Below are 18,233 nucleotides of genomic sequence, written 5' to 3'. Positions count from 1 at the left end.
ATTGCTTTGCTTGGTAATAGTGTCAGTCATGAGGATATTTTTCACACTTTTATTTTTTAATTTGAAGCTATGGTAGGTTGCAAATCATATCATGCCTTACCATTTGTTTAGTACAATGCTACCTACGTTTTGTGAGGAATACGAACAAATATGAGACACTATTCCCTCTAGGATCTGATTATGCAGCAATAATTAGGTGCTAAGAGGTGTGACGCAGACTGTAAGAGTAAAAGAATTTAGAGAAGACAGGATCTTGTTTATCTACATATTGCTTTTATTAGAAAATAAAATAGATAAATGTGAATTGAACCAGCCAGATTAGTCAGTTCCCAAGGAAGATAAATACATATTTGCTAGGGAAACCAGAAATGAATGACTTATCCTCCCTTCATTCCTTTATGTTTGTCTTTCACCAAAAGAGTATTGCATGGATGATGTAGCTCCATTCAGTAGACAGGAACTTTACTGGGTGGAACTGGAATTGAATGAGTTCTCTCATGCTTAGGCTATGTTTTGAATCTGGCTTGTACTAGCCTTTGGACCAATTCATCATGGCTAGTGTAATGACCTTATTAAGGACATTCATTGAATAGTAGCTAAAATAGAGGAAAACTGTTGTGGCCACTTTTTATCAAAAGCAGCTGTGTATGTTTCATGGGCTCTTCTAGTATGTATAGTTAGATGTATTTGTAGCCCATGAAACCACTGGAGGTGAAAGAATGGTGGCTTTCCTTAGTTTTTCATCTTTCACATAGCTCTCACCAGAATGAAAATCAGGCTTATTAAGAGATGGTGAGACATGTTTAGGATTTTAGTTAAGTGCATGTTTAGGATCAATTGAAAATTGACAGATGATGAGGCTGTCAGAAACACGAATATAGTTTTAGTATACATTAATAGACTATTAGGTTCTTTAATAGATTAATTAAATTCATTAATAGATTTTAAATAGGTTCTTCGTTTTGTGGGAGGAAACAGCCCCATTGTTCCCCATACTCGTTAGATCGTGGTTGGGAATATTATGCTTACCAGAGTTTGTAGAGTCATCATTTTAAGAGGGACATAAGTTGACTGGAGTGTGTCTAGGGGAAGGTGACTGGGATGATGATAAGTCTGGATAACATGTTATTTGTACTCTTGTTGAAGGAACTGGTAATGTTTTTCTCTTAAAGACATACAGAGAAGTTGGTCCTTATGTAAAAGAGGGAAAGTATTAATTTGCTTTGGGGGAGAGAAGAAATTAAAGAAAGTTTGATTGAGATTTTGATTGAATTGGTTAGAGATAGTTAGATCAGAATATGGAAGAATTTTACAAGAAATACAGTTAACTGAGTGTGAAATGGACATCATTATGAAGTAGAGCTTGTCAAGGATATTGTCAGAAGAGCCATTAGTACTAAATAGGCTGGACCAGATGTCTTCTAATGTTTCCACCTTAACAGCTGAATAGTTTTGTGGGAGTTGGCAGTGCAAATGGATTGTATGTATAAATTATATTTTAATTTAATAATTATTTTTTAAAATTACAGGTGCCTATGCATCAAGAAAGTGGAAGAGTATCTTATACAATGTATATGATCTGCTAGTTAATGAAATAAGTCATATAGGAAGCAGAGGGAAATATTCTTCAGGATCTCGTAATATCGCTGTCAAGGAAAACTTGATTGAATTGATGGCAGATATTTGTCACCAGGTATAGTAGATCTTGTCACATTTTGAAATTTCTCATTCTCCTTTTATTGGCCTGTAAAAAGCGTGTAAAATTACTCGGTACATGTAACTGTTCCTTTCTAAACACCATAAATATTTAGCATTGCCCTTCTAACTTAAGAGGTAACTATCTTGCAAATATAAACTTAGGGAAAACTGATGATGAACGTTTCCATTCTTAAGAAAACTGTCTACAAGCAATAAGATTATCTTAACCCTATGTGTTTTCTTTCTTTGTTTTTTTTCCTGATTTAGAAATCACATGACATAAAATTCATTATTTTAAAGGGTGTAATTCAGTGGTTTTTAGCATTTTCACTCTGTTGTGCAACCATCACCACTAATTCCAGAGCATTTCCATCACTGCCAAAACAAACTTTGTACCTATTAGCAGTCAGCCTCAATTCCCTGCTTCCAGTTCCTAGCAACCAGCCACTAATCTACTTTCTGCCTCTGTGGATTTGCCTGTTTTGGACATTTCATATAAATTGAATCATACGATGTGTGGTCTTTAGTGTCTGGCTTCTTTCACTAAGCATAATGTTTTCAAGGTTCTTCCATGTCGTACCATGAATAAGTATTTCATTCTTTTTTATCGCTGAGTAATATTCAGTTGTAGGGATATATTACATTTTGTTTACCCATTCATCAGCTGATGGCTTAATGTTTCTTTTTTTTTCCTCCATAGAAGAAATTTTAAAATTTATGCAATTTTTAAAGGTTATACTCCATTTACAGTTATTGCAAAATATTGTCTATATTCCCCGTGTTGTACAATACATCCTTACAATAAACTCCCACTCATAGTTTGTTACCCCCCATCCCCCACTGGTAACCACTGGTTTGTTCTCTGTATCTGTGAGTCTGCATCTTTTTTGTTATATTCACTAATCTGTTGTGTTTTTTAGATTCCACATGTAAGTGATATCATACAGTATTTGTCTTTCTCTGTCCGACTTATTTCACTTAGCATAACGCCCTCCAACTCTATCCGTGTTGCTGCAAATGGCAGAACTTCTTTCTTTTTTTATGGCTGAGTAGTAGTCTTTTGTGTGTGTGTGTGTATGTGTATATATATACATATGTATATACACTCACCAATCTTTATCCATTCATCTCTTGATGGACACTGAAGTTGCTTCCATATCTTGGCAATTGATGCTGCTGTGAACATTGGGTGCATGTACCTTTTTGAATTAGTGTTTTTGGTTTTTTTGGATATATACCCAGGAGAATTTTACTGGGTCATATGGTAATTTTAATTTTTGAGAAACCTCCATAGTGTTTTCCACATTAGCTGCACCAATTTACAGTCCCCCCAACAGTGTATGAGGGATCCCTTTTCTCCGCATCCTTGCCACTGTTTTTTATTTGTGTTCTTTTTGATGATAATCATGATAACCATTCTGACAGGTGTGAAGTGATATTATGGTTTTGATTTGCATTTTCCTGATGATTAGCATGTTGAGCATTCTTTCATGTGCCTGTTGGTCATCTTCGTTTCCTCTTTGGAAAAAATGTATGTTCAGGTCTTCTGCCCATTTGTTAATAATGTTGTTTGTTTGTTTGTTTTGATGTTGAGCTGTTTATATGTGTGAATATTAACCCCTTATCGGTCATATTATTTGCCAACATTTTCTCCCATTCAGTAGGTTGTCTTTTCATTCACTGGATAGTTTCTTTTGCTGTGCAAAAGCTTGTGAGTTTAATTGGGTCCCATTTGCTTATTTTTGCTTTTATTTCCTTTTCTTTAGGATATGAATCCAAAAAAGTATCGCTATGACTTATGTCAGAGGGTGTTCTGCCTGTGTTTTCATCTAGGAGTTTTACAGTATTCAGTCTTACATTTATGTCTTTAATTCATTTTATTTTTGTATATGGTATAAGAGGACATTCTAATTTCATTCTTTTACATGTAGCTGTCCAGTTTTCCCAGCAACACTTATTGAAGAGACTGTCTTTTCTCCATTGTATATTCTTGCCTCCTTTGTCATAGATCAATTGACCATAAGTGCATGGGTTTATATCTGGGCTCTCTATCCTGTTCCATTGATCTATGTGTCTGTTTTTGTGCCAGTACCACGCTGTTTTGATTACTGTAGCTTTGTAGTCTTTATATTCTGAAGTCAGGGAGTGTGATTCTTCCAGCTCTGTTCTTCTTTCTCAAGACTGTTTTGGCTATTTGGGGTCCTTTGTGTTTCCATACAAATTTTAAAGTTATTTGTTCTGGTTCTGTGAAAAATGCCATTGGTATTTTGATAGGGATTGCATTGAATCTGTAGATTGCCTTAGGTAATATGGTCATTTTAACAATGTTGATTCTTCCAATCCAAGAACACAGTGTATCTTTCCATCTGTTTGTGTCGTCTTCAGTTTCTTTCATCACAGTCATACAGTTTTCCAAGGACAGGTCTTTTGTCTCCTGTAGGCAAAAGGTTTATTCTAGGTAATTTATTCTTTTTAATGCAAGGTAAATGGGATTGTTTCCTTAATTTCTCTTTCTGGTAGTTCATTAGTGTGTAGAATTGCAACAGATTTCTGTATATTAATTTTGTATCCTGCGACTTTACTTAGTTCATTGATGAGCTCTAGTAGTTTTCTGGTAGCATCTTTAGGGTTTTCTATGTATAGTATCATGTCATCTGCAAACAGTGACAGTTTTATTTCTTCTTTTCCAATTTGGATTCCTTTTATTTCTTTTTCTTCTCTGATTGCTGTGGCTAGGACTTCCAAAACTGTTGAAGAAAAGTGGCAAGAGTGGACATCCTTGTCTTGTTCCTGATCTTAGAGGAAATACGTTCAGCTTTTCACCATTAAGTATGATGTTAGCTGTGGGTTTGTTATATATGGACTTTATTATGCTGAGGTATATTCCCTCTGTGCTTGCTTTCTGGAAAGTTTTTATTATAAATGGATGTTGAATTTTATCAAAAACTTTTTTGTATCTATTGAGATGATCATTTGGTTTTTATTTTTCAGTTTGTTAATGTGCTATATCATATTGATTGATTTGCAAATATTGAGAAATCCTTGCATGCCTGGGATAAATCCCACATGATCCTACTTTTTTAATATAAATTTATTTTTATTTATTTATTTATTTGTTTATGGCTGTGTTGGGTCTTCGTTGCTGCGTGCAGGCTTTCTCTAGTTACAGAGAACGGGGGCTACTCTGCTTTGCGGTGCGTGGGCTTCTCATTGTGGGCGCTTCTCTTGTTGAAGAGCACAGGTTCTAGGCGCACAGGCTTCAGTAGTTTTCGCTCACAACCTCTAGAGCACAGGCTTGGTAGTTGTGGCACATGGGCTTAGTTGCTCCGCAGCATGTGGGATCTTCCCGGACCAGGGCTTGAACCCGTGTCCCCTGCATTGGCAGGCAGATTCTTAACCACTGCGCCACCAGGGAAGTCCCAGGTATGATCCTTTTACTGTATTGTTGGATTCGTTTTGCTAGTATTTTGTTGAGGATGTTTTCATATGTTCATCAGTGATATTGGCCTATAATTTTCTTTCTTTGTGATATCTTTGTCTGGTTTTGATATCAGGGTGATGCTGGCCTCATAGTTCAGAATTGTTCCTTCCTCTGCAGTTTTGTGGAATAGTTTGAGGATAGGTGTTAAGTCTCTAAATGTTTGTAAAGTTTACCTGTGAAGCCATCTGTTGCTGGACTTTTGTTTGTTGGGAGTTTTAAAATTACTGATTCAATTTCATTACTGGTTATTGGTCTGTTCACATTTTCTATTTCTTCCTGGTTCAGTCTTGGGAGATTGTACCTTTCTAAGAATTTGTCTGTTTCTTCTAGGTTGTCCACTTTATTGGCATATAGCTGTTTGTTGTAGTCTCTTCTGATCCTTTGTATTTCTGTGGTGTCAGTTTTAACTTCTTTTTCGTTTCTGATTATATTGATTTGGGCCCTCTCCCTTTTTTTTCTTGATGAGTCTGCCTAAAGGCTTATCAATTTTGTTTATCTTTTCGAAGAACCAGCTTTTAGTTTCATTGATCTTTTCTATTATTTTTTCAGTCTCTATTTCATTTGTCTAAAACCTATGGGACACATCAAAAGCAGTTCTAAGAGGGGACACATCAAAAGCAGTTCTAAGGGACACATCAAAATCAGTTCTAAGAGGGAAGTTTGACCTCAGAAAACAAAAATCTCAAACAACCTAACCTTACATCTAAAGGAGGTAGACAAAGAACAAATGAAACCCAAAGTTAGTAGAAGGAAAGAAATCATAAAGATCAGAGCAGAAGTAAATGAAATAGAGACAATGTTTCTTAAGTAAAACTTTTCCCCGGAGATTTGGTTACCATCCATTTCACATGTGAAATATTTTCTTAACACTAAGTTTATGATTTAATATCTTTGAAAATAGAGGTTTTTGCTTTACTTTTAGATGTTTTGGTGCTTTTAGTAAAGTTTCTCAGGAACTAAAACTAATAACTTACTTGGTAATATCTGCTTTCTAGAGAGCCATTATTGTCTGCAAAATGTTTGTTACCATATTTTCATATTCATATATTTCTGTAGTTTATTACTCTTGCTTTATGACTAACCTGTATCTTCATCTAAGACGGAACATTTTTTCCTAATGAACTATTAGAAACAATAGCAGTATTAAAAAACTAGGTTTTCCTTTTGTTGTTTTACAGGTTTTTAATGAAGATACTAGATCTTTGGAGATTTCTCAGTCTTACACAACCACACAAAGAGAATTTAGTGATTACAATGCACCTTGCAAAAAGAAGAAAATAGAATTAGGTTGGGAAGTAATAAAAGATCATCTTCAGAAGTCACAGAATGATTTTAACATTGTGCCTTGGTAAAATATTGTTTTTTTCTCTTTCAATATCATTTTAGTCTCATTAATTTTTCTCACAAGACCCCGGTAGATTCCTTTACCTCATTGGCCTGGCCAGAATTAGGTCACTCCCAAAGCAGTGATGACAAAGGGGAAGGTGATTACTAGGACATGTGAGATCAACCACTATGGTTTATCTGCTGGAAGCCAGGAATAGGGCACCTTTCCTAAGCATATTGCCATAGCAAGGAAGAAGGAGAATGGCTGCTTGGTAGGCGATCGGTACTGTGTGCCTCATGGAATTCACTGAGTTGTATACCTCAACACAAAGAAATTTTACCATGCTTGGCACCTTCTAATAGAATTAGATTAGGAAGAAATTAAAGTTAGTATTCAGAAATCACAGAATAATTTGGACCTTATGCCATGATAAAGGTTATTTTTTACTATTTGCTCTGTTCTTTAAAATTTGTTTTTGGTTGTGTTGGGTCTTCATTGCTGCGCACAGGGTTTTCTCTAGTTGCAGCGAGTGGGGGCTACCCTTCTTTGTGGTGCATGGGCTTCTCATTGCTGTGGCTTCTCTTGTTGCAGAACATGGGCTCTAGGTGCACGGGCTTCAGTAGTTGTGGCACGTGGGCTCAGTAATTGTCGCTCACGGGCTATAGAGCGCAGGCTCAGTAGTTGTGGCACACGGGCTTAGTTGCTTCGTGGCATGTGGGAATCTTCCCAGACCAGGGCTTGAGCCCGTGTCACCTGCGTTGGCAGGAGGATTCTTAACCACTACGCCACCCGGGAAGTTCCATTTGCTCTGTTCTTTAGTCTCATATAGCATTTGCAGTTATTTAAGTAATTAAATTGTGGAATTCTTTGGAATCACAAAATATTAGGTCTGTTAGGAATCTGTAGAATTCATGCAGCTCAGCCTTTTTGCTTTACCAAAAAGACAACTGCAACTGAGAAAGGTTAAGCAGCTTGTGTAAGGACAGTTAGAAATTTGTAGATTACAGTCATACTTTTGTTAACGGTGCTCTTTGATTTTTCCCCCATTGATGTAATGTCTAAATATAATTGAGTTGTGGAAGGAAATCGTATTGATTTAGATACCTGTTGCTAAATTTTCTATAGTTGATGTTGCCAATTTCATATTCTTTAATTTGTCCACTTAGTGAAGTTATTTATTGAACACCTACTATGTGCCAAGCATAAGGGATAGAGGGTGAACAAGATATAGTTCCTATTCTTGAGTAGCACTCATTTTAGAGAACTCGCAGCAAATACTTATTGAATTAACTGAATTAACGTCAAGGGAAAACCGTTTTTGGGGTTTTTTGTTTGTTTTATTGTTCTAAAGGAATATTATTGGTGGCCAAAGAGCAGGGATGTGTACGATAAGTAAGAAGTAGAACGTTGGTAATTTAGTTATTTAAAGTTACTGTGTAAGCAAAATATGATAGCTTACCCAGCTAGCCTAAATGTTTTCAATCTTCTTGCCACTTTAGGAAGTAGGGCCTAATAAATATTAAGAGCCAGTTTATTATGAGAGTAGTCTGGAAAATGATGATGATAATATTCTAATTAGGTTATTATAAGAGTACTATGTCTATATATTTTCTTTTAGCCTCTTAATGGATTTGAATAATTTTCAAATTATTTATACTTTTTTTAGGTTACAGATTGCAACTCAATTAATATCAAAATATCCTTCAAGTTTACCTAACTGTGAGTTGTCACCATTACTAATGATACTACACCAGCTTCTACCTCAACAACGACATGGGGAACGCACACCATATGTGTTACGATGCCTTATGGAACTTGCATTGTGTCAAGGCAAGAAATCAAACCTAGAAAGCTCTCAAAAGTCAGATTTATTGAAACTCTGGATTAAAATTTGGTCTATTACTTTTCGTGGTATAAGTTCTGAACAAATACAAGCTGAAAACTTTGGCTTACTTGGAGCCATAATTCAAGGCAGTTTAGTTGAAGTTGACAGAGAATTCTGGAAGTTATTTACTGGGTCAGCCTGCAGACCTTCATGGTAAGTTGACTATGGATTGTATTCTATTTTGCAACATATATATATATATATATATATATATATATATATATATAATTTTTTTTTTCCCCCTGAGTTTTGTAATTTCTGAGTTCAGTTAAACATATGTTAAATTCTGTTTCAGATGCTTTTGTTGTTTGTCCAGGAAGTCTTAATTAATAAATAAGTATAATTTAGTTTCAAATGTGAAGAGATTACTAAGGCCAGTTTTAAAGAATTAAGTGTTTATATTTCTTTTATTTGTAATTGACAATTATGTTTTGCTCAATCTTCATAAATTTTATTTTTTTTTAGTACTGCATACTGTTACAATAAGAGATAGTTCTTAATCAAGAATTTTCTCAAATGTAGTCAGACTTTTTAGAATTTTTTTGTGTTCATTTAGTCCATAGAAGTTTACTAAATGTCTACAGCATGCCAGGCACTGCCCTAAGCATTGGAGGCACAGTGATAAATAAGATAGACAAGGTCTCTGTCCCTGAAAGAGCTTACTTTTTTTTAAATTGAAGTATAGTTGATTTACAATGTTGTGTTAGTTTCTGGGGTACAGCAAAGTGATTCAGTTTTATACATATGTGTGTGTGTGTCTGTGTATATATACACACTGATTACAGTTCCCTGTGCTATACAATAGGACCTTGTTGTTTATCTATTTTACATATAATAGGTTTTTTTTTAACATCTTTATTGGAGTATAATTGCTTTACAATGGTGTGTTAGTCTGCTTTATAGCGAAGTGAATCAGCTGTACATATACATATATCCCCATATCTCCTCCCTGTTGCATCTCCCTCCCACCCTCCCTATCCACCCCTCCAGGTGGTCACAAAGCACGGAGCTGATCTCTGTGTGCTATGTGGCTGTTTCCCACTAGCTATCTATTTTACATTGGGTAGTATATATAAGTCCATGCTTCTTTCTCACTTCGTCGCAGCTTACCCTTTCCACTCCCTGTGTCCTCAAGTCCATTCTCTATGTCTGTGTCTTTATTCCTGTCCTGCTCCTAGGTTCTTCATAACCTTTTTTTTTAGATTCCATATGTATATGTTAGCATATGGTATTTGTTTTTCTCTTTCTGACTTACTTCACTCTGTATGACAGACTCTAGGTCCATCCACCTCACTACAAATAACTCAGTTTGTTTCTTTTTATGGCTGAGTAATATTCCATTGTATATAAGTGCCACATCTTCTTTATCTATTCATCTGTCAGTGGACACTTAGGTTGCTTCCATGTCTTGGCTATTGAAAATAGAGCTGCAGTGAACATTGTGGTACATGACTGTTTTTGAGTTACATATAATAGTTTGTATCTGCTAATCCCAAACTCCTAATTTATCCCTCCCCCACCTCCTTTCCCCTTTGATAACCATAAGTTTGTTTTCTATGCAAAGAGCTCACTTTTAATATTAATTGTCCTTTGTTTTGCTGTAGTCCTGCAGTATGCTGTTTGACTTTGGCACTGACCATCTGTGTAGTTCCAGAAACAGTAAAAACAGGAATGGAGAAGAATATATATGATGTAAACAGAAATTTTTCTTTAAAGGAATTGATAATGAAATGGCTCTTATTCCATCAGTTAGAGGATGACTTTGAAGACAGTGCAGAGCTGCCTCCAATTCTTCACAGGTAATTTGAGTTCAGTTAGCATGCTGCTGGCTTTTGTTTTGTTTTATAAGGTGCCCTCCATTTCTTGTTTGATATTAGATGGCTTTATTTTACAGTGATCATACAGGATTTCCCAGAATTAGTCCTAGAGATTAAACAGTCCCTTTGTTTTTATAGTGTTCTGTATCTTTGTGCCTGGATCTTTGTCCAAGTTCTTTTACTTTGTTTTCTCTCTCTACCTAGACCATGAGAATAAGGGGGACGTGCATGAAGAATATGTATATAGTTCTTTGAGCACTTATATGTTCCTTTGTGATCGTCTGTAAATAGGTCCATCTGAACATATATCCAACTCATGTATATCCTGGAATCATAATGAGGGTATCTTCTAGGCGAAATATTTTAATGAGGGGAAGAAATGAGAAAAAGCCAAAATGGGACTTAAGCACTAGGATGGGAGCAGCTTGCCCACTTAACCTATCCACAGTCAGTAAATGGAACTGAGTGATTGGAGGACAGACCTCTGGATCTTAGTGATTTTACTTTAATGCCTTTTTAAAAAAATTTTTTTATTTTAAAAAATTTTTTATTTTTTGGCTGTGTTGGGTCTTTGTTGCTGCGTGTGGGCTTTCTCTAGTTGCAGCGAGCAGGGGCTGCTCTTTGTTGTGGTGCATGGGCTTCTCATTGCAGTGGCTTCTCTTTGTGGAGCACAGGCTCTAGGCATGTGGGCTTCAGTAGTTGTAGTATGCGGGCCGTAGAGTGTGCAGGCTTCAGTAGTTGCAGCGCATGGGCTCTAGGGCACGTGGGCTTCAGTAGTTGTGGCGTGTGGGCTCAGTAGTTGTGGCGTGTGGGCTCAGTAGTTGTGGCTCGTGGGCTCTAGAGCGCAGGCTCAGTAGTTGTGGCACACGAGCTTAGTTGCTCTGCAGCACATGGGATCTTCCCGGACCAGGGTTTGAACCCATGTCCCCCTGCATTGGCAGGCGGATTCTTAACTACTGCACCACCAGGGAAGTCCTACTTTTATTTCATAATTGTTTATGCTCTTTAAAAATTCAGTATGAGTCTGCTTCTAGGAAGTGTTGAAAATGGTAGTAACATGAAATGTATGCTCTTTAAGACCTGTTTTCAGATGTTAAGAAATTCAGTAGAGATGAAAGTAGTTTTAATTTTGGATCCAAATTTTAGAGGTCAATATTTATAGCTAAACCTGGGTGTTTAAGTTTAAGAATGCTTTAAATGGCTTTTGGTCTTCTAAGTAAAGATTTTTATTTTACTTTATAGTAATTTTCCTCATCTTGCCCTGGAGAAAATTCTTGTGAGTCTCACTATGAAAAACTGTAAAGCTGCAATGAATTTTTTCCAAAGTGTGCCAGAATGGTATGTTATCTAATAGAGTTCTGTGTTATTTTAAGATACAGCTTTAATTAACAAAGATAATATTTTAGCAGAGTAGTAGCTACATTTTAAAAATTATGAACTGAATTGGTCAATTAAAAAAATCATAACTGTTAGCAAGGGAAAAGTTTCTTTTAATTCAATAATTTTACTTTATATCCTATAGTTTATATTTATGATGGGATATTAAGAACATAAACATCATGTGGAAATGAGTTCTTTAAAGATGTGACCCATTTTTATATGTCAAATAAAATCTGACTGTTCGCTAAAAACTAATGATAATTGAGGATAAGGGAAACAAGAATAAATCTAAAAACCTCATTTTAGTTGATTGACTCAAGAGGCTTATGTTTATCACTGTGACTGAAAATGATTCATTGGCATGAAGATTCCTATTCTTCCTCCAGAGGGCATAAGATGAAAAAAGATCTATATTTTGGAGAAATCAAAGGTGAAAAAAGGGAACTGTTTTCAGATAATGTTATTCTTAGTGTTTATATCTGTTGTTAATTTTTTTTAATACTTTCTGAATTTGCCTTTGAAACTGTAACTTTTATTTTTTTGTTTATTAGTAAAATTTGCTAATGAATAATGAAATTCTATACAAGTAATTATCAAAATCCAAAGAAGACAAGCATTTAAAAGAATAATTCACTAATTGTATAAGCAGTCTTTAAATAATATAGATGCTATTAATGTTTTTATTTGTAATAGATTGCTGCTATATGAAGGTGAAATAATAGGTAATTTGATTTTACAAATTAAGAATCTTATTTCTTTGAAGTGAGCAACACCAAAAAGATACAGAAGAACCTTCATTCTCAGAAGTTGAAGAACTATTTCTTCAGACAACTTTTGACAAGATGGATTTTTTAACCATTGTGAAAGAACGTACTACAGAAAAGCACCAATCCAGTGTAGGCTTTTCTGTCCACCAAAATCTCAAGCAATCACTGGATCGCTATCTTCTGGGATTGTCAGAACAGCTTCTAAATAATTACTCATCTGAGGTGAATTTTCAAAACAAACTAAAGCCTATATTTGATTCTACTTTGGTAGACTGTTAGAAAGCTTAATTTTAAAAGCAAAGTAGTAGCACGTGGCTATATATAGGGAAAATTTAGCATGAAAAAAAGGAAAACTGAAGAAAAACAATTTGACTATTTTCTTTTACCAGGAATTCTCATAGACATTAGAGAAGTAGAATTCTTTGTGTGAGTTGATGAGTAGTAATAAAGGTTTCGAGCATAGTGATTGTTTGATGAAAAAGAACCTCAATACAGAGGAGGGAAATATTACAATAACAGAAAATGATATAATATAAACTGATCTAATAGATTTTGGTTGCACTTGAAGAGGGAGAAGTCATTAATAAATGAACTAGCAGTCACCCATATTTTAGAGGTCCTTTAGTAATGTCTCACATATCATTTCCTTTGTCCTTTTAAAATCACAGATTCTCTTCGTGTGTGCTGTTCTCTTGCCAAAACTCCTGTGTCTTTCTACCCATTTCTATGTGTTCAGATAATCCATATGTCAAAATCCTTGCTAAAGCCTTTCTTAGATAATCTCAGCCGTACATCTTTTAATTTTAATAGTACTTAATATTTCTTTTTTTTTTTTCTTTTTTTTTTTTGTGGTATGCGGGCCTCTCACTGTTGTGGCCTCTCCTGTTGCGGAGCACAGGCTCCGGACGCACAGGTTCAGCGGCCATGGCTCACGGGCCCAACCACTCCACAGCATGTGGGATCTTCCCAGACCGGGGCATGAACCCGTGTCCCCTGCATCGGCAGGCGGACTCCCAACCACTGCGCCACCAGGGAAGCCCAATATTTCTATTTTTAAATGACACTTAGCATCTTCTTTGTACCATATACACAAATATCTCTTAAACTATGCTAGAAGCTCATTAAAGGGCATATATAATTTTTATTAATCTTTGTATCTTCTGCAGTGCTTAGTTATATGATAAATGATAAAATATTTGTTGACTAAAATAAAACCTACAAGCTACTCAAAGGGGTTGATTCAGTAGTCATAATTAATGATACAAACAGCCAGAGAAGAGACAGTGTGCCTATTTGCTCTATCTTGCCCCTATTACCGACTTACTTCTGGATTATAGTTGTAACCATTTTCATTACCAAGGAATGAGATCTTCCGTGTTTTCCCCTAAAATGACATTTCATACGATATAGGAACAGAAAAATCTGAAAATTTTATTTTTCTGTGTAACCTTTGCACATTCTTACATAATTCTATAAAATTGGTTAAGCAGTATCTACTGGCAAAAATGCCTTGTGTTAGTCTGTGGAATCTAAACAGCTGAATAAATCAAGGTTCTTATCTCTTAGAAGCTCAAAACATCATTTTAATGTCTCTTATTATGAATCTAACTTCTACTCATGTTCTAAGAGTTACAGACATTTGTTTGCCTATCAGTTTTTTTTCTTTCTTTCCTCCTTACCTCACATATTTAAGGGCTTGTGTGTGTAGTACATTAAGCCACTTTAAGAAGAGATATATTACTTGGCCATTAGGACATACTACTTCTGATTTTCCTGAGAACCCTGGTTATCACAACTCTGTAGGGATCCCTCAGATGGTTTTAGAGATGATCAGAATTATGCCACTATTAATTCAATTAACTGAACTTTTGTTTTTTAATATGTACATAAAATTTGCTCTTTCAAAAGATAATAGTACTCGAAACGATTTACAAAATATAAAAATTTTTTATTTTGGTTTTACTTTAAGACTTCAAATTCAGAAATGCTTGTCCGGTGTTCAAGTCTCTTGGTGGGTGTTCTCGGCTGCTATTGTTACGTGGGTGTAATAGCTGAAGAGGAAGCATACAAATCAGAATTATTCCAGAAAGCCAAGGTAGGAAGATTTATGTCAATAATGTTTTGGATTAATTTGACTGAAATATATTCCTGGGAAAACTGGTATATTTGTTTGGAAAACAAATTTTTATGTAGGTTAGCGCTTTCTTTTTCATTTATGCAGTCTGAGAAGAAATGATATTGTATCTCCTTCCTTAAATTTGAAATTATTTTAAGCCAGCTATAAATACAGTAATTGAAATTATATCACATTAAAATTTAATCTCATTAACAAAATTACTGGTGTTTATCTGTACTTTAAAAATTTTTTCCTGGATCAGTTATCCTAAAGAATTTTTAACCAGGAGTGTTAATCTAGTAGGCTCTAACCATGAAACTGACTTTTATCTCTGGGTGCTGTTCTGTCAGTTGTGTGATTTGTAAGGATAACAGGGTATAAGATTTGTTGTTTTTAAAAATTTGTTCATTTTTAATTATATTTTATAACCAAGTATAACTTCTTAAAATGATTACTTTTACTTCTTAAGTAAAACAAAAAAGCAATCAATCAGCTATGATTTTAACTGAAATTTGGATTTTTCCTCCTTTTTTTTAATAGTCTCTAATGCAGTATGCAGGAGAAAGTATCACTTTGTTTAAAAATAAGACAAATGAAGAATCTAGAATTGTTTCACTGAGAAATATGATGCATCTATGTACACGTTGCTTACATAACTGTACCAAGGTAAGATGTTCCTACTTGACAGCATAGCCTACCTAGGAGGATGATAACTGGTTGGTGGTGTTACTATTTTTTGGGTCCATTCATAAGTTGATACACTGATTTTAAATTAAATTGGTAAATTAAGGTAGTATCCAGAGGAAAAAAGCAACAGGTAATATGAGTTTCTCATGAAACTAACTGCACGAAACTAACCTTCTCAGGAAAGTTTCTGAGATTATTTTACCCCTTTAATATACAACTGATTGGTGACTCTTTTATTGCCAGTGTATTTTCATTTATTTAGTAAAAACTTGTTGACTACTAAGTATGTGATGTGCATACCAGTACACGAGGGCTAGTGGGCACTGCAAAGATAAACAGTTCTAGCACATACATTACTCTCTTTTGCCCAGGTAGTCTTACATAGCATTTGGTAGAAAGGGTGCTACTGTGTGTAATCTTTGTTTTGATTTGGAGCAGGCCTGAGAGGTAGCTGAGCCAAACCAGAGTATTGATAATAACTAGAAACACTTTTTAAAGCTAATGTTAAGTACATGGCCATATATCAATATTATCAGCATGTATTTTTAGATTTTTAATGTGTTTTTTTGTGTTTTGGTATAAGTAGGGAAGGAGAGAGTGGATGAATAAACTCTAAGCTATGATTATTGCTTGCTTATGTTTAGGGGCAGTAGCTGGTATTTTACTTTAATGTTATTTATGCTCAATGAAAGATATTTGCTATAGTTATTATTACTTTAAGAAAAGAGGTTTGTATTTTTGAAGCAATTCATATCTTGCTCCTAATAGTAAACTCTTTATCCATGCTTATTCTGATAATTTCCAGTGTAAAATAAAATCTGCATTTCATTCAAGATAGAGAAAATATTATCTGCAAAGAATAATTGTTTGTTTTTATTTCTTTGTTTGCTTGGTGTTTTGTTTGTCTTAATTACAGCACAGTCCAAATAAGATTGCATCTGGCTTCTTCCTGCGATTATTAACATCAAAGCTAATGAATGATATTGCAGATATTTATACAAATTTAGTAAGTATGCTTCCTATTTTACCACCATATTTCATTGATTCTAAGATGCTTTTTATAACTTTGAAATCTCTCTTGAAAAGGGATGCATCTCACAGAATATGGTATGTTATGTTTTTAAAATGTGGAAATTAAGTAAAGTTATTTCGTTTGCAGGGGGGAATGTATTTGATTGCTTCTTAATATCAATACCTAGCATAGTGCTTGGCTGTTAATTTCTCAATAAATAATAATAGACCAAGTGATTGGGAACTAATCATCCAGACTCAGTACCTTTTTCTGTATGACATTGTACCAAAATTCAAAATAATTCTCTATTCTTAAAAATAAAAACAAAAACCTTGCCAGACAAGCAACATATTCTTATCGTGATATTTATATTTCTTTTTCCATATAAATGGGCTTACATACTTTTTTGTCTGGAACAGTGCCTGGCACGTAGTAGATATTCAAGTATTTAATGAGTGAAAGAATATTCTGTAACTTGAGTGTTTTCATTTAATAATAAATCTTGGTCATTTTTCCATGTTGCTACTACATAGGGGTATACCTATGTATACTTTTTTGGGGGGGGCAGTACCATGGTATTTCATTATATATGGGAATAGTATATATGTATTTTAACCCAACTAATCTTAATTAAAATTAAAAATTTTTTTTTTTTTACAAAGAGTTCTGCAGTAAATTTCTTATACTTTCATATCCTTCTATTTGTGCCTATGAAGGATGTAGGATAAATTCTAGAAGTGAAATTGCTTGTTCAAAAGGAATGTAAATTTTACTTTTTGATGGATAATGTTATTGTCCTCCAAAATAGTCTTACCAATTTATAATTTTACCTACACCCTCATCAATTTGGGGTAGTATGAAACTTCTTAATATAAGAAATCATTTGTAAAGATTGTGTATTATTCTGCTGTGTAGACAATACAGTTTATATATCTGTTTTCCTGTTGCAGGACATTTAATAGAAATAGTACTGCAGGGTTTCATACACTTGAATCTTGAATTGTTTGATTAGGTCAGTTTTAACGACAGCATGCTTCTGAAAGAAGCCAACTTGGAACGTCTTTCTTTCTCTGATTTGAAGGTATCCATTATCAAAAAGCCATTTGACTTTGGAGAAGTAGAATCAGTGGAAGATGGTACTGATGAAAATCTAATGGAGATGGAGGATCAGTCATCCATGAATCTATTTAATGATTACCCTGCTAGTAGTGTTATTGATGCAAATGAATCTGGAGAGAGCCAAATTACTATTGGTAAATATATTTTTACTGCATGGGATTTTTTTTTTAACCTCTTTACATTGATTTGGTATTATGAAAGGCCTCATAGATACTAATTTTATGCGCATTTTATTTCCTTTTTGTATAGTCTATTGGGATTGTTCACCTCTATACATTTTAGAATTCCCTGATTTTTAATTGAATTTATTAGTTTCCTATTTTATTCTTCATGGGGGAATTTTAAATAATTATTAAATAAATAAAAACATATAATAGGTTATTTGGAAAATAGAAAGCAGGATAGTGCAAGAGCACCCATAATGCCATCATTGTTTACCTTTTTCTGTTATTCTACATAGACCCTTTCAAAATTATAATCAGCATTAACATTCAAATGCCTTTTTATACCTTGTCTGTTTTCTTTTAACATTAACTGTAAGCATTTTTTTCATTTAGGTACTTGTGCTATTGATAATCATACTTTTTAATGGCTCTATAATATCCCAATTAACATACATACCATAATTTACTAGAGCACTTTTTTAAAAAACTTATTTATTTTTTGGCTGGGTTGGGTCATAGTTGCAGCACGCGGGATCTTTGTTGCGGCATATGGGATCATTCATTGTGGTGTGGGCTATTTTTTTTTTTTTTTGCCGTACGTGGGCCTCTTACTGCTGTGGCCTCTCCTGTCACAGAACACAGGCTCTGGACGCGCAGGCTCAGCGGCCATGTCTCATGGGCCCAGCCGCTCTGCGGCATATGGGATCCTCCCGGACCGGGGCACGAACCCGTGTCCCCTGCATCGGCAGGCGGACTCTCAACCACTGTGCCACCAGGGAA

The 18,233-nt window shown here is 34.7% G+C and overlaps 1 protein-coding gene across 2 annotated transcripts in view; it reads left to right on the top strand.

Moving 5' to 3' along the window:
* Window positions 1-18,233, top strand: part of ATM (ATM serine/threonine kinase) — a 133,385-nt gene that overhangs the window by 18,309 nt on the left and 96,843 nt on the right. For both annotated transcript variants that reach the window (XM_065882336.1, XM_065882335.1), the window contains exons 7-16: window positions 1,530-1,693; window positions 6,358-6,527; window positions 8,173-8,544; window positions 9,996-10,190; window positions 11,451-11,546; window positions 12,352-12,577; window positions 14,325-14,450; window positions 15,012-15,137; window positions 16,075-16,164; window positions 17,252-17,423. In XM_065882336.1, coding sequence (XP_065738408.1) covers window positions 1,530-1,693; window positions 6,358-6,527; window positions 8,173-8,544; window positions 9,996-10,190; window positions 11,451-11,546; window positions 12,352-12,577; window positions 14,325-14,450; window positions 15,012-15,137; window positions 16,075-16,164; window positions 17,252-17,423 — 1,737 coding nt within the window. The remainder of the gene's footprint in view (window positions 1-1,529; window positions 1,694-6,357; window positions 6,528-8,172; window positions 8,545-9,995; window positions 10,191-11,450; window positions 11,547-12,351; window positions 12,578-14,324; window positions 14,451-15,011; window positions 15,138-16,074; window positions 16,165-17,251; window positions 17,424-18,233) is intronic.

Source organism: Phocoena phocoena, chromosome 8 (assembly GCF_963924675.1).
Source record: "Phocoena phocoena chromosome 8, mPhoPho1.1, whole genome shotgun sequence".
Classification (NCBI taxonomy): domain Eukaryota; kingdom Metazoa; phylum Chordata; class Mammalia; order Artiodactyla; family Phocoenidae; genus Phocoena; species Phocoena phocoena.
This window is presented reverse-complemented; position numbering and strand designations above follow the sequence as displayed.